The 17,087-nt window shown below is 35.2% G+C and overlaps 2 protein-coding genes across 2 annotated transcripts; one reads left to right on the forward strand and one right to left on the reverse strand.

Annotated features, from left to right (window-relative positions):
• Window positions 1–1,132: 1,132 nt before the first annotated feature.
• On the reverse strand, window positions 1,133–1,783 carry LOC142165146 (uncharacterized). Its single transcript, XM_075223765.1, has one exon. The coding sequence runs from the start codon at window positions 1,781–1,783 to the stop codon at window positions 1,133–1,135; it is 651 nt and encodes a 216-aa protein (XP_075079866.1).
• Window positions 1,784–14,615: 12,832 nt separating this feature from the next.
• On the forward strand, window positions 14,616–16,875 carry LOC107796739 (large ribosomal subunit protein uL16). The gene is made up of 4 exons (XM_016619541.2): window positions 14,616–14,755; window positions 15,479–15,980; window positions 16,431–16,512; window positions 16,652–16,875. Exons 1-4 carry the CDS (start codon window positions 14,746–14,748, stop codon window positions 16,715–16,717), a joined length of 660 nt encoding a protein of 219 aa, XP_016475027.1. The 5' UTR covers window positions 14,616–14,745; the 3' UTR covers window positions 16,718–16,875.
• The last annotated feature ends 212 nt before the right edge of the window (window positions 16,876–17,087 follow it).

Here is a 17,087-nt window from a genome sequence, read left to right on the forward strand (position 1 = left end):
GCTGATTTCAAGAAACAACATATCTCAAGTTTTAGGGCTCGGAATTTGATGATTTAAAATGAGGTGAAAGATGACGATCTGAAATATAAGAAAGACTATTTACTCATTCAAAACAAGTAAATATTGATATTGCACCAGTTCGATGAAAGTTATGATTCTATGACATCAAAAGAACGAATTAGATCAAGAAATGTGTTCTTGGAAGATCAAGAACTAAACAAGTTCCTAAAGTCATCACTTGGAATCAATTAACATGATAAAGAAACACCACATTCAATTGAAAACAAGATAAAGACTATCACCACCTTTCTTGGAACAAAAAAAAGGATTGAGAAGATAAAATAGAGAAAACACTCTATTGCAAATTAAGGTAAACCTCCAAAAACGTGAATTGCATTCTACAAGGAAAGAGAACCCTTTATACAGGCCTAGAGTCTCTTCTTTGATGACTACAATTCCTATTCTTATAAGGACATAATATAACTAAAGACAAGAAAAATAAAATCTCTATTCTATAAGGAAAAGAAACTAGAATCCTACCAAAAGGAAAATCCTTTGTCTAAAAAGAATAAAATAAATTCTATTTTAAGAAGGAAAGAGTCTTTGCTTCTTGAAATCAATCTTGAGCTTTTTGTACTTGTTGCGCTTCTTGAAAATAAGTCCATATGTTTGGACTTGAGCTCTAAAATATTATCTTGGCCAAAATTAATAAAATTTAACATAGATTCTTCTTTTACATCATTTTCCCCTGGTTGAGATAGACTCGTCCTCGAGTCTAAAGGCTCCACAAATAGCACAATATTGGAAATTTCCATGATTTGATGAACTCATATTCACCAGGCTCTAAGCTGTATTTTTCTAACTTGTCAAAGAGCTTCATCTTATTGTAACAAAGCTTAGCATGTGGCCGAACTAAATCCCACTTTCTCAATAGTAACTTTGTACCAATATTTCTGCAATAAATCCTCCTAAATAGATTTTCAAACCCTAATCCACAATCATGAGTTATTTTCTTTTTATCTTCAAGAATCTTGAACTTCTCCATGTCAATGTGGTGCTTATGGGATATGCACAAAAAGTCGATTTAGTACCCTAAAAACCCTTAGAAGAATCAAATTCAAGTACCTTGGATCTATCTTGGTAATCGAAGTATATCTTTGTGAAAATTCATCAGCAACAACGCTCTCATATTCACTAGATCATATCCATTAATGGAATTTGTTTTGAGATCTCCTGTTCCAACATATTCTTGAAAATATTCATCCTTTGGGGGTAAGAAAAAAATTGGAACAAAATATAAACTCAAACCCTCCATTATGGACTCTTTTTTAAGCAACCCTTCCCGTTGTGTTTGCAAAATTTCATGGACTTTTAGATTAATGCAATATGTTGCCTCGTTTGAAAGGATAGAATCAACAATCAAACTAATATTATATTGAGCATCTCTATTAGGTGAAAAGTTAATCTCACATATGGGATGCTCCAACGAATCATCATCAAACTTCGGAGGTAAATCCTCAACTTGCAGATCTACTTCATACTCCTTCTTAATTGGACCAACGTTCAAAGGATTTTCTCTATTGATTGGACCAGTTATTTGTAATTTGGTCAGAAAAGAATCATCATTGAGCTTCAGATTTTTAGCAATTTCTTCTGAATTCAATGGTACTAAAATAATCTTATGTCCATCCTTTGTAAAAGAATAGGTATTAAGGTATTCGTCATATTTACCACACCTATCAAACACCCACGGTCTTTCAAGTAATAAGTGACAAGCATTCATCTTCACTACGTCACATCAAATCTGCTATTTATAGATCTTATCAATAGAAAAAGATATTAGGCATTGACAAGTTACCTTTAAAGCACCATCATCTTGAACTTTGATGTTGTAAGGATATGGGTGAAGTTTAGTTGACAAGCCGAGTTTAGAAACCATATCTTCAGAAATGATATTTATGTAACTCCCATGATCAATGATCGATGTGACGATCCGGCCAGTCGTCTCATGAGTTACCATTCTGTTTTCCCCATTTCTGCTTCTTTATGTTTCGTTATCTGTGTTTTATGGTATCGGGTTGGTCGGATCGAATCTAGAATGATTTTGGTAAGGTTTGAGATACTTAGTCTCTTTTAAGGGAGTTTGAGTTGGAAAAGTCAACCGGATATTGACTTATCTGTTAGAGGACTCGGATGTGAGTTCTGATGGTTCGGTTATCTTCGAGAGATGATTCGTGACTTAGGAGTGTGATCGGAACGGGTTTTGAAGGTTCGGAGTAGAATTAGGCTTGAATTGGTGAAGTTGATATTTTGGCGATTTCCAGTTGATAGGCGAGATTTTGATATAGGGGTCGGAATGGAATTCTGAGAGTTGCAATAGCTTCTTTGTGTAATTTGGGATGTGTTTGTAAAATTTCAGGTCATTTGGATGTGGTTTGGTCGGGTTTTTGATCAAAAGCGGAATTTGGAAGATTTTAGAAACTTAGGCTTGAATCCGAGGTATTTTGGTTGTTTTGGTGCTGTTTGAAGTGTTTTGATGATTGGACCAAGTTTGAATAATGTAAAGGGGTTATGTTTGTACTTTTGGTTGAGGTCCCGGGGGCCTCGGGGTGATTTTGAATGGTTGACGGAGGAGTTGAGAAGTTATTGCAGCTGCTGAAGTTTTGCTGCTTTTGGTGTTTTCGCACTTGCGGTTTAGGGATCGCAGGTGCGGCGCCGCATTAGCGGAGATTTGGCCGCATAAGAGGGAGAGGCTTGAGGAATAGAAAACCACAAAAGCAGCTAATGGGATCGCATATGCGGAATCGCACATGCGTAGGAAGGCTCGCAGATGCAGAATGGTGAGGTAGAGTTAGGAACCGCAGATGCGGTAGAGGGACCACACCTGTGGAGTCGCAGATGCGGCAAGTGGACCGCAGATGCGATATTTGGTCCGGTAAGTGAATTCCATATAAGCGGAGGATTAGTTTGCAGAAGCGGGTTTTGGACCACAGATGCGGAAAGGCTTGGGCAGAACATATCAGTCATTTCATTTCGCGAAATTGAGCTATTCCACCATTTTTGACTTCATCCTTGGAGCTTTTTGGGCGATTTGAAAGAGGGATTTCAAGGGAACTTCATTGAGGTAAGGAATTCGGACCTAAAACTCGTTCCTATGCTATTATTTCATGGATTAGATCTAGAAATTGTGGAAAATCAAAGGTTAAAATTGGGGAAACTAGGGCTTGGAAACTTAGGCCTTTAATTATGGATTTGAAGGACCATTTGGGGTCGGATTTAAGAACTTTTGATATGTATGAACTCGTGGGGAGATGGGGATTCCATTGATGTTAATTTTATCAGATTCCGAAACGTGGGCCGGGTTTGAGCAATTTCAGAATTTTGACGTAAAATTGGATATTTTCGATTGGGCTTCATTCCCTTTGCATATTTTAATAATTATGTACTGATTGTGGCTAGATTTGGAGCATCTGGAGGTCGATTCGTGTGGGCACGGCATCGCGGGCTAGAGTTTAGACCAGATCGAGGTGAGTAATGATTGTAAATGATGTTCTGAGGGTTTGAAACCCCGGATTGCACATCGTAGTGCTATATTGAGTTGAGGCACACGCTTGATGACAAGAGTGGGGTCGTGCACTATTGGGGATTGTGACCTGGTCCATCCCGATTGATGATTTTACTGTATATTTGACTGAAATCTATTTGCTATCATCATTATTTGGGCTGAATGCCATATTTGGGCTTCGTGCCAACTATTTGAACCCTTCGGGGATTTTTGTTGATATTGCCTCACTATTTTGACTTTATACTTGAACTCAGTCATGTTATTTTTCACTGTTTTTCAAAACTCAGCCAGGTTCACTCAGTTTTAATACTCAAATGATATTTAAATGATGTTTTGGGATGAGAAACATTGTTTTACTGTTGCCCGAGAGGCTTATGTGATTTTTGACTAAGTAAGGCCGAGGGCCTGTGTTGTGAGGATATCTTCTAGGTCGGGCTACACGCCGTAGCGGTGATACACTGATTTGATTAAGAGGCCGAAGGCCTGAGATATGTACGCTACGAGGTGGCTTGTTGATATTAATATGAGGCCGAGAGCCTATTTATGATGTCACGAGGTGGTTTGATATTGCGCTTAGGCCGTAAGGCGTCCCTCTAGGAGTCTGCACACCCTCAGTGAGCGCGGGTACCCATTGTGATGTGAGATATATCCTGAGGGGCTGGTATTGTTCTATGTGATTGCCCGAGGGGCTGGTATTGTTCTGAGATATTGCCCGAGGGGTGGATTGTTGACACTGTGCCCGAGGGGCGAACCTTATGTGCTTATCTTTCTTATTTGCCTGTCATATACCTGTTTAATTGTGTATTTGTGCCCGAGGGGCAGATTTTCTATGCTTATCTGCACTAATTGTTTGACATTCATTTGCGTAACTGTTGAAAAGTCATTTTAAAAGAAGTTAAACTGAGCTAAGATGTTTTTAAGAGATTTTTCAGCTTCATTGCTTTTTTTACTGGTTTTGTACTGCTTCTATACAACATGTTGATGCACTTTTCGTGATTTCTTACCATTCAGACTTTAGTTATGATTATTACTCACTGAGTTGGAGTACTCACTGAGTTGGAGTACTCACTTTACTCCTTGCACCTTGTGTGCAGATTCAGGTATTTCTGAACCCGGTAACGGGTATTGGCTGACCGAAGGCAGAGTCATTGGAGTTTAGCAGGGTAGCTGCCAGCGTTCGCAATACTGTTTTTCTCCCACTTTATTTCATTAGTCTGTATTTTGTACATTTCAGACTTTTCAGTTGTATTTAGACCCTAGTATATGCTCGTGACTTGTGACACCCCGGTTAGGGCTGTGTTGGGTTGTACTTCCATATTTTTATCGATATTATCTGCTACCTCGTATTATTAATCATGTCTTAGACTGTTTTACTGCTATTTTAACTGTTTAACATCGAATTGGGAATATTTGGCTGACCTTGTCTCCACGAGAGGCGCCATCAAGACCGGGTATGGTGATTTGTATCAATAATCAACTAACAAACTTTTCCATGGGAGGTACATCTAGTGTGAAAAAAAAGATTCATGTTGTCTCTTTTCTTCATCTTCTTGAACCAAGAATCTTCCTCTTGGTTGAATTTTGGCCATGATAAATTTGTCAAACTGGGACCTGTGGATTATAGATCTGATACCAAATTGATGTGATTCTTCTAGATAACAAAGAACTAAGCGACCAAGATCAAGATCTTGAAACGAAAGCGTAGTTTATGGGTTGATTTCAAGAAACAACGTATCTCAAGTTTTAGGACTCGGAATCTGATGATCCAAACAAGGAGAAAGATGACGATCTGAACTATAAGAAAGACTATTTACTCATTCAAAACAAGTAAATATTGATGTTGCACCAGTTCGATGAAAGTTATGATTCTATGACATCAAAAGAACGAATTAGATCAAGAAATGTGTTCTTGGAAGATCAAGAACTAAACAAGTTCCTAAAGTCATCACTTGGAATCAGTTAACATGATAAAGAAACACCACATTCAATTGAAAACAAGATAAAGACTATCACCACCTTTCTTGGAACAAAAAAAAGGATTGAGAAGATAAAATAGAGAAAACACTCTATTGCAAATTAGGGTAAACCTCCAAAAACGTGAATTGCATTCTACAAGGCAAGAGAACCCTTTATACAGGCCTAGAGTCTCTTCTTTAATGACTACAATTCTATTCTAATAAGGACATAAAATAACTAAAGACAAGAAAAATAAAATCTCTATTCTATAAGGAAAAGAAACTAGAATCCTACCAAAAGGAAAATCCTTATTCTAAAAGGAATAAAATAAATCATATTTTAAGAAGGAAAGAATCTTTGCTTCTTGTACTTCTTACGCTTCTTGAAAATAAGTCCATATGTTCGGACTTAAGCTCTAAAATATTATCTTGGCCAAAATTGATAAAATTTAACATAGATTCTTCTTTTACATCAGCGTTCGTGAAGGTTGAGGTGTTTTATTCATCGCGTTCGTGATAGGGCAAACGCGAAAGCGAAGGCCTTTTCTGGGCAGATATTTTTTTGGTCGTCGCAAACGCGATGAGGGTCTCCCATTCGTGATGCATATGCCTGGACAGAATATTTAAATACTCTATTTCGATGATTTTGATTATTTTGTTACATTTTGAGTTATAGAGCTCGAATTTGGGCAATTTTGGAGGGGATTTTCATGATTTGAATTGGGGTAAGTATTTTTGACTTGGATTTATTTATATTTCATGATGCAAACCTCGAATTTAGCAACTTTTGATGAATCAACTTGAAGAAATTGGGGGTTTTATTTAAAACTATTCTAAAACATAAATTGACGATTTGAGGTCGAATTTGGATGAAACACATATATTTGGATTCGTATTGGAATGAGTGTTCAAAATTTGTGAGTTTTGTCCGGTTCCAAGATGCGAGTCCGAGGTTGGCTTTTGGGTTACTTTGCATAATTGAACCAAGATCATAGTTTTATCGTTTGGGCTTGTTTCTTACGGTTTTTATTTAAGTTGTTTTAGCTAGATTTGAGCCATTCGAAAGTTTATTTGCACGGGAAGGGCTTCTTAAAGTATTGATTTAGCTTATTCGAGATAAGTATCTTGCCTAACTTTGTGTGGAAAAAATTTTCCTTAGGATTTGGTCTAATTTGCAATATTTGTGCTATGTGAAACGACATGTACATAATATGACGAGTGTGTACACGGGCGTATGTGTTGGTTATGATTGGATTAGACCGTAAGCTATTAATATGGCTTAATTTGGAGTTGTTTGTTATATGAAACATGCTTTTACTATGTTGTTCACTCCACACACCCTTATAGTATTGTTATAACTCTTGTACACATTGTTGTTGAGCCGTAGGCTATATCTTGTTATGACATTTGTATTGCTTTTATGGTGATGTTGTGGCACATGTGTACGTGTGGTGCGGGTGATGGTTATTGTTGTGTTGTGATTGAGATGTGCATGTGGCGACATAAGGGTGACATGTATATTGATGCACATGCGGAGAGACGAGGGGGCTTATGCGCGTGTTGCAAGTAAGAGAAAATACTAGATTGTGATGCATACGCGGCGAGGTAAGGGGGCTTATGCGCGTGAAGCTATTTAGGAAAAATATTTTAAAATGTGAAGCTCACGCAGCGTCATAAGGGGTATTTGTGATTATGATTTATGGTTCTTCGGGATGATTTTTGATGTTACTCTTATGTTGGAACGACTTGATGTATTGAGCATATCATTATTTTTCCCTTAAATGATTTCACTTTGTGTTTTACATACTTTGGTTAATTGTATCTTGTTTTCACTTACCTGTTCTTAGTTGCTATTTAATTGGCTATAATTATCGTTGTTTGTTTTATGTTGATATTCTGCACTGGTTATGGTCTAGTGGTGTCTTGATTTGAACCTCGTCACTACTCCATCGAGGTTAGTCTTGATACTTATTTACTACCGATTGTTGTGTACTCATACTACGCTTCTACACATTTTTGTACAGATCCAGGTACCTCGGATCATGCGGGTCGCTAGAGTTTTGAGCTGAGTTGTGGAGACTTCAAGGTATACTTGTTGTTCTGCTCGCAAGCCTCAGAGTCACATTCTATTAATTCATTCTTAATGTTTATTGTATTTCCAAACAGTGTTGTATTTTGAGATTTCTAGTGTACTCTCAGTGGAGCTTATGACTCCGTACCATCGGTTTTGGGATGTATGACTATTGATTGTTATGGCTATGTTATGGCATGTTTCAGTTTTCACTAAATAGTTATATTGTTATTTCTGTTGTTATCATCATGTGTTAGGCTTACCTAGTCTTAGAGACTAGGTGTCATCACGATCCTCAATGTGAGATTTTGGATCGTGACAAGTAATGGCGAGGTTCAAGTCATGTTATACTTGCTAATCAAAGAACCCATGTAGTTTAATACTCCCGGCAAGAATATAAAAAGGTACAATATCAACCATTATCTAATCAAGAGATATCAACTCAATAAGGATAATTCAATCTTGGCTAATGAGTCATCAACAAATAACAGAGACATGGAATAGCATGTAAAAGTTTCACACAAATAACAAGGCATAATGCATTCACTTTCATGGCCAAGCTTCCACCCTTATACTCAAACTCACCATCATCGGAGTGTATATCAAAATCCACCAACATCACTCAACTTAACATAATCTGCATGTACGCCATCAAGAGAGAAATAGGAGAGGACAATTCTAGGGGATGGATCCAAATTTGTATGCTGCACAGTATAATATATTTATGCAAAAACAATAACAATGTCATCATAGCTGCACGACAAAGACCACTTACCACAATATCATTAATCCAAAATATTTGTACAGAAGAGACCTCGTGCCAATACCAAAATTATTTCACTCAATATGTCCATACGCACCGTAATCATAACAATACAACATTCCAATTTATTCATAAAAGAGATATAAGCTCACAATACATCAATAAGGTGCACAAGGTCATAATAATAATAATAATAAAGTCCGGATATATGCTCAAAATGTTAAATATGACTATAGGTAAATCAATTATAACAATAATTTCACAATATCCTACCTTGGCCAATCAAGAGCTAATAATAGTCCTAAGCATGATCTCAAGCATGAAAGGATAAGCACACGTAGTAATACAAATGATTAAACATGAATTATATAAAGCACACAATCCAAACAAGGCGCAATATAAGCCTAAAGTCTAATTCGGTCATAAATCACACATAGCACCTGCATATAATCTCGACACCTTGCGTACACGTCACTTTTGACATATTATTACTAAACAATAAGGTCAAAACCTAAGGGTTATTTCCTCATACAAGTTTAGTGAAGATACTTACCTTAACAAGCCTAGATCAATCTCCCAAACCCTCCTTTTCCTTAGAAACCACCTCCAACCGGCTCGGATCTAGTCAAATACAACTGAAAAACATCAAAAAGGCTAAAGGAATTAATTCTAAACAATAGAGTTACAATCTTTAATCAATTTCTAAAAAGTCAATCTAAGTCATCCCAGGCCCAAATGGTCAAAACCTAAGTCAAGGGATAGATCCCGACTACCCATAACCCTACGATTCCAAATGTGTTATTGGTTTTCAAATCCAAGTCAAAATCTTAGCTCAAAACCTTAATTTTTACTATCTTAGATGTAGGAACCCACCCCCTCCCCTCCCACCCCCTTTAAAAAAAATTTACCTTGAAATTCCATGTTTTGGGTGTTATTAATCCATGTAGATTCTTGAAATAATACCAAAAAGGAGTATAAACTTACCCCAAATCCTTGTGTGAATTTTCTAAGCAAAATTGGCATTCTCCAAGTCTAGGATTAAAAATATAAGAGAATGAGCTAAAAATCTTGAAATACCATTTAATACCCAACTGCAGATATCGCATTTGCAACCATGGGTTCGCAAATGTGACCCTCGCAAACATGAATTGAACCCCTGAGCAGCAAACGTCGCGAATGCGGCCAAGTCCCTCGCAAATGCAACAGTACGATTACCAATGCGGAGCATCCATCGCAAATGCGATGGCTGCACATGCGACACCAGCTTCGCAATTGCGAAACTGGCCTTCCCATCCTTTTATTTTTTAGATTTAGACCTCGAGTTGAGTCGGATCTCGAAACAAATCACATATTTAGACTGAGGGATGAATAGGTAATCAAAATTTGGTCTTAATTTCGGATTTCAACCATGTGAGCTTGGGCTGACTTTTCTAAATGTGATAAAGATCGAATCTTTCTGATATTAGGATAGTTTCTAAATTTTGTTTTGACTTATTGAACAGTATTTGACTAGATTCGAGTTATTTGGAGGCTTGTGCTAAAGGGAAAGCGGTATTGAATTGTCGATTTGATTCCAGAAAGAGGTAAATATCGTGGTTAACCTTAATTTAAGAGAATTAAGTATGATTGGTCTAATTGCTATATGTTCTACATATTGGCGACCGTGTATATCAAGGTGACGAGTGCATGAGGGTGGGACTAAATTATTCATGGTTTTACATATTTCATGTTATTATTTGTTAAATGCATTTGGTTATTTCATGATTTTATTCGTTAAATATTTTATTTGATTTATGCATTTACCTGCTACATGCTCTTACATAATTTTATGCTTTTACTGTTATATGCATTTATATATTACATGACTTTATTTGTTACTTGCCTTACTTGTCGCATGCCTTCATTTGTTTTATACTTTGTTCTTCTATGCGGTATTGGTTGTGTAGCTATTTGATCATGCATGTTAATAACCTTATTTAGATCCTTATTCCATTACATGAGTAAGATTAACTCAAAAATATGGAATTTTCCATTTTTTCTTGTTCGTGTCCATCTTTTCCTTAGTGAATTATGCTATTTCATTCTCCTCGATAGTTAATATGGATTTTGCTATATTTGGATGTTTTGTTGGATAATTTCGTGTGAATTTATATGTTAGATCGGGTTGCCGCTACAAAAATATTATGATAAGAACCGGGTTGCTTGTCGCAACAATAGTATGGCCGTGAGATTGAGTTGCCGCCGCAACAATATATTTTGTGAATCAGATCGGGTTGTGCGCCGCAACGTACATGATATATTCTGGTGTTGGTATGATTTTTTCCTCTATGTGAGTTATAGTTATGCGGTTCTCGAATATTGTTTGTCCCTGTTGTTGAGCTACTAAAAGGGGGTTTGGTTAAGTACTTCAAGAGATTTGATCATTACTTGCGATATTGGGTTCTTTTGGTATTTCTGCCCTTATTTATGCTATTATCGTTGTTATCTCTATTTCAATTTTCGTTGTTTATTATCTGTACATGTCTTCACAGTAAAAGTCTTGTCATAGCTCTGTCACTATCTCATCGAGGTTAGGATCGATACTTATTGAGTACAAGAGATCGATTGTACTTATACTACACTTCTGCACTTCTTGTGCAGATTTAGATATTGGTACTAGTGGAGTCCCTAGAGGTGATTAGCGGATACCAAATTATGTACAGTTCGCAAGTCTTAGAGTCATCTTTCCATCTCTTCTTTACTGTTTATTTTACCATACAATATTGTCTTTCTTTCAGATATCATAGTTGGTTTTTAGACTTATTATGTACGTTTCTAAGTTGCTTTTGTTCGATATTATCATTATATTGTTAAACGTTAGTTTCCTTCTTATTTATCGCTACGTATCGGCTTGCCTAGTAAGCGGTGTTAGGCTCCATTACAATCCCGTTGGTTGGGATTTTGGGCCGTGACACATGTATTGCAAGAAAAAAATTGAACTCAGTTTTAACTACAAAATTTGACTCCAGACTAGTCCAATCACCTCCAAACTTCCTCAAAATTTATATATTGCATTGTCTATGCGTTTTTAACGAATTCGAGTCACATCCATTGAAATTTCTTTTTTCCTAAGGTTCTTTTAACGATGTAAATTATTGATAATTTTTGGTGGCCAAAATGTTTAAATGCTTATTTTCCTTAAAATAGCAAAAATATTTCAAAATCCTCTCTCTCTTCATATCAACCATCATCCAAGAAATTAGGTTCCATTTCTTTCAATAGTATCCCAAAAATCTTCCAAACTTCTTTAAATTATTTTTTTTTAGTTTTTTTATGTATATCCAAATATATATAATACATTAATAATTATATTATTTGTATATCAAAGTGTATAACATACTCATAATGTTTATGTCAAAATTATACAAAATTTTATTTTTCTTTTGTATAACACATTTCAGATTGAAAACTCAAGTTTCAAGATGACTCCACCTGTGTATCCCCTATTGTATCCCAAGTATATCTTCATGTACGTCGGTGGTATCTCATATATATTTGTATATATCCATGAAAATCTGTGTTATACATGATACACACAGACGTCGGTAAAAAATCTTGTGCTATATACACGATATACAATATGATATACACATGTCCACCAAAACCAGTGTGTGATATACAGGATATACAATGTTATATACACATGTAGCATTTGGATTTTTAGGTATGATTTTTTATCGGAAACAAGTCTAAATTACTTCTAATCTTGCTCAAATTTTGTATATAACCTCGTTTAGGTATTTTCAATCAATTTCAATCACACCCACTCATTCAATCTAACACAAAAAAGTGAGAGAAGAAAAACAAAGTTGAACTCTATATTTTCCTATTTTCTCTCTTAGTTTTTGCTTCTAATTTTCTCTGATGTGAGATAAACCTTACCTTTTCACCAACTGATTTAATTGCAATAATTTTCGCTAAATTGTGAGAGAGAAAGGGAAGAGATAGAAGAAGAAATATAAGGAGAGAAAGGAAAAAAGAAATGAAAAAGATACGTAAATAAGGGGTTATAGAGAGAGAACATAAATAGGAAGTAGTTTTTTTTTTTTGTAGAGATTTGGCTATACAATGCAAAAATTTTTGAGACTGCATTTGCAAACATAATTTAAGGTCAACAATTTGCCATTTCCTCTTGTATGTTGTTACCCGGTCTCAAATTTTTCCTTTTTAAAGGGAATTTAATAGGTTTACTCATAAAAACTAAACTAATGACCCTTGACTACCCATTTATTTTTCTACCCATTAAACTAACTGTATTTCCTACCCATTGTAGCTGTTGTGGCCAATTGGCTATTTTTTTCTCCCTTTTCTTTAGTTTTTCCCTTTTTTCTCCTTTTCAATTCTTTTTTTAAAAATCATATTATTCTTTATTTTATTATTTCAAATAATCAGATTCCATACTCAATTTGGCTCCTTTCTTTTGTTTTATTTTTTTTTTCTTTTTTCTTTCCTTTTGTTCGTTTTCTTTATTTCGTCTTCCTTTTCTAATTAATTTAGCTCTTTTTTCCTTTTACTTTTTTTTAATACATAATCTAATTACATTCACTTTTTTTCTCCATTTCTTTATTCTTTTTTTTATACAATAATAAAAGATAACTGATATAGTAAATATTTATTCACCCTTTTTAATATAATTGATAGTATAATATACTATTTGTCTTTCTTTTTTATCTTTTTCTTCTCTTCTTTAAATCAACTATTATAACAACTTATACATTATACATGTTTTCTCTTCTTCTTCTTTTTCATTGTATTTTCTTTTTTTCTTTTTTTTTTTGTTGAAAATATATGTATTACTGTAAATATTTTTCGCACATAAGATCCAAAATGATGTATCATTATAATAAAATGGTATATTAGTATAATAAAATGGCATATTGTAAAATACTTATCACAATAGTATATCAAAACTGCATATAAATATACCGAATACGTATATTGCTATTTTATCTGTTCCGACACCTACTTATTATACAATAAATATTATTTTCATGCAACTCCATCAAAAAACTCAATTTAAGAAAACATGTGCAAGGACCTAGTTGAAACAATTAAAAAAAATAAAAAAATAACTTATTTATTACGGTATACTGTTATATTTTATTGTATACTATAACAATATAATGTTACTATAACCATAACTTTAGCTTTGCATAATAACATCTTCGTTCTTCGATCATTACAGTATATCATTGCAGTATATTGTATACTATAATAGTATATTGTTGCAGTATAGCTATATGCTCCTACAACATATTGTATACCGTAGCGGTAGACTATTAGGTAACTTTGTTCTTCTTTTATTATTCTAGTATACCGTTGTAGTATATTGTATACTTTAACAATATACTATTGCAGCTATATACTCCTACAGTATATTGTATACCATAGCGATATACTATTGTGCAACTGTGTTCTTCTTCGATTTTTTGCGGAAAAATTCGATATCAATCACCTCAAATCAGCGCCAAATGCGATCAAATTTCAGTATGAACTTCCAGAAAGTACTATAAGCCATATTTAATAACACCCACTTTGAATCAAGCAAGAAATATTTAAAATAAAATTTTTAAATTCAAGAGCTTCAAGCCCAACAATGGTAGATATTGAAATGCACACAAAAATTCAGATTCGGGAAGCATCCTTAAAGGTACTATAAGCAATATTTTATCGCACTCACATCGAATCAAATAATAAAACTTCAAAATAAAATTGCAAATTCAGGAGCTTCAAGCTCAATAATGGTGGGTCTTCATACGCACACAAAAGTTAGATTTGGGAAACTTAATATATAACCACAACAACACATGGATTCAAAAATACAAAAAATACACAAAAAAATATACTAATATAAAAAAATAATTTTGGAGTGAAACTCATGTACAATAATATGTAAACTTGTCTTTTAAAATTTATATAGAAAAATTCTATTGTTTTTTTTTTTGGAAAATATATGGGCTTGTACTGGATTTTCATCATCCACTAAAAAGACTAAGTTATGAATGGCTTTTGAAAGAGAAAAGGATCGTTTGGAGTGTGAGACTCTGTTTGTTTAGGAGAAATTTACAAGGAAAAGGAGATTGGGTAGGCGAGTAAATAGTTTAGATCGTATAGGTAGGAAATTAAATTTTTTGGGCTTGAATATTAAAGGATAAACAGTTTGGACTTAATGGGTATACAACGAGAATTTTCCCGTTTTAAAACTTTTGCCCATTTCGGTCCAGCTAGATATACCTGACGCAAGCCCAAACAATTTTTAGCTTACTTGCAGTTTCGTATATAGAGAACGTCAACTAGGGCATTATTGCAGTAGCATTCCTCTAAGCCGCAGGTCTTAAACGGGGACGAAGCCATGGGAAGAAGTAAGCTTAGAATTCTCTTTGATTATATTAATTCTCATCTTTCCGTACAATTTTTTTCCGTATAAGTATTCTAATCTGATAAAAATGGTGCTGATTTATGCCCCTTGTATTGTCGCATGTGTATATGATGTTCTTTATACAATCTCCAGTATATGGATAAATTTATTTCTCTGTTTTATAGAGTAGATTAATCTTTTTTGTTTTCTTTGAGCTTTTCGCTGTTGACTTAAGTGAAGTATTTGTTTAAATCTTTTGTGTGTAGTGGTCATACTATAGTAATCAAATGTGGGGTTCATTTGATTTAGTTTTCTTTATACCGTTTTTTTTGTTCGTGTGTCTGATAGGAGTTAAAAGAACTTTTAGTTTCAATCTCTAATACACTTAATCTAAAATTACACTTAGCCTAGTTGATATTCAACTGAGGGGCAAGATTTTAAGCGGTCATCCAACAAAATTGAGGCTTTTTGTTAGGGGGTTTGGTATATACTACAGTACGTTTTTTGCAGTATTTTCGAGATTTTCGGGTGTGGTGTTTGCACATCTATCCAAAATGCAGTCTGGATGGTAGCTAGTATTGGCTTGTTATATATCACCATTGACCTCGGCATTGCTAGTATCAGCTCATTTTATGTCAACACTGACCCTTGCCAGAGTGTACTTGCATTTGCATTCTTTCTTTACATCATCGGTGAGTTGTAGAATGTTTTCAATTATGTTGCACAGGACCTGCAAGATGTTACCGTCAGATTAAGAACAAGCCATACCCAAAGTCACGGTTTTGCCGTGGTGTCCCAGATCCAAAAATCAGGATCTATGATGTAGGTATGAAGAAAAAGGGAGTCGATGAGTTTCCATTCTGTGTTCACTTGGTCAGTTGGGAGAAGGAGAATGTCTCCAGTGAGGCGCTTGAAGCTGCCCGTATTGCTTGCAACAAGTACATGACCAAGTCTGCTGGGAAAGATGCTTTCCACTTGAGGGTCAGAGTTCATCCCTTCCATGTTTTGCGTATTAATAAGATGTTGTCGTGTGCTGGAGCTGATAGGCTCCAAACTGGAATGAGGGGAGCTTTTGGTAAGCCCCAGGGTGTTTGTGCTCGTGTTGCTATTGGTCAGGTTCTTCTCTCAGTTCGCTGCAAAGATGGCAACAGCAACCACGCCCAAGAGGCTCTGCGCCGTGCTAAGTTCAAGTTCCCTGGTCGACAAAAGATCATTGTCAGCAGGAAGTGGTATGCCCTAACTTTTTGATTTTCTTTTTATGTATTGCTTTGTGCATTTCCATTCTTTTATTATTCATCAGTTTTTTAAAGATTGGTGTATAGGGTGCTGCTTTACTTCATTAGCTTGGTTAACTTTAGGAAGGTACATTTTAAAGCAGATATGAATTTCTGTGTGTTGATAACTTTTTCCAAACCAATTCTTGGAGTGCGTGTTCCATCCGAGATTTATTAAGTACCAAAAATCCTGGTTGTTTCTTTGAGCTGAATTCACCCATTCTTCATACAGAAAGGCACTCAACATGAATGTGAGTGTTGACATATCTACTTTTTCTTAGTTTCTAAAGGCGGAGGATTAAACATTGTGTGATTTTAGGTAGACAATTGGAGAAAGTCATTTGTTTCAGAAGTTTGTTGATCAAACATGTTTGTATTTCATCTGTGCTGTCTTTTTAATTTCAGGGGGTTCACCAAGTTCAGCCGTACTGATTATCTGAAATACAAGTCAGAAAACCGTATCGTCCCAGATGGTGTGAATGCTAAGGTTTGTTTCCTTATTGTATAATGTTCACATCTCAAAGCTAATAAAACATACAAATCATGGCTTGTTTCCAGTGATAGTTTGCACTGGTTTGCAGATGAGAACTTACAATTTCTTTTTCTTTTGGTGGTTGCTTTTGCAGCTTCTTGGGTGCCATGGTCGACTTGCTGCACGACAACCTGGAAGGGCTTTTCTTGAAGCAGTTTAGGAATTGGAGCACATTTACTTTTCTGCATCCGACTGAATGAAATTTGTGGCTTGACCTTCTCTCTACGTGTGAACTATTATTGGAGTTGTTATCAAGTTGAAAATTTGAGCGTATCGAGAGGATTTACTGTTCTTGATTAATTTTTGTTATTCTTGTGCTGTCCCTTTCCAGTTTCCATCTCTGCTTTAGCTGTAGAAGGTCAATTTCGTTTGCTACTTATTTTAACTTCACCAACCACATTAACGTTGTGCTTTTATTGATGTATAGATTTTTCTCTGCACTCTAGATTTAGGAGTAGGAACTTAGCATAAGCGTTCATTTATCTTGAAAAATATTAGTCTGGGAGAATTGGTTTTACTCTTAGGTGGGA

The sequence above is a fragment of the Nicotiana tabacum genome, chromosome 10, assembly GCF_000715075.1.
Source record: "Nicotiana tabacum cultivar K326 chromosome 10, ASM71507v2, whole genome shotgun sequence".
Lineage (NCBI taxonomy): Eukaryota > Viridiplantae > Streptophyta > Magnoliopsida > Solanales > Solanaceae > Nicotiana > Nicotiana tabacum.

What these genes read in the sequence shown, in the direction of transcription:
- LOC142165146 (XM_075223765.1), bottom strand. Translation starts at nt 1,783, where the DNA reads ATGAATGCTTGTCACTTATTACTTGAAAGACCGTGGGTGTTTGATAGG.
- LOC107796739 (XM_016619541.2), top strand. An exon ending in ATCATTGTCAGCAGGAAGTG is followed by an intron (nt 15,981 to 16,430) that starts GTATGCCCTAAC and finishes TTTTAATTTCAG; the next exon opens with GGGGTTCACCAAGTTCAGCC. An exon ending in CAGATGGTGTGAATGCTAAG is followed by an intron (nt 16,513 to 16,651) that starts GTTTGTTTCCTT and finishes TTGCTTTTGCAG; the next exon opens with CTTCTTGGGTGCCATGGTCG.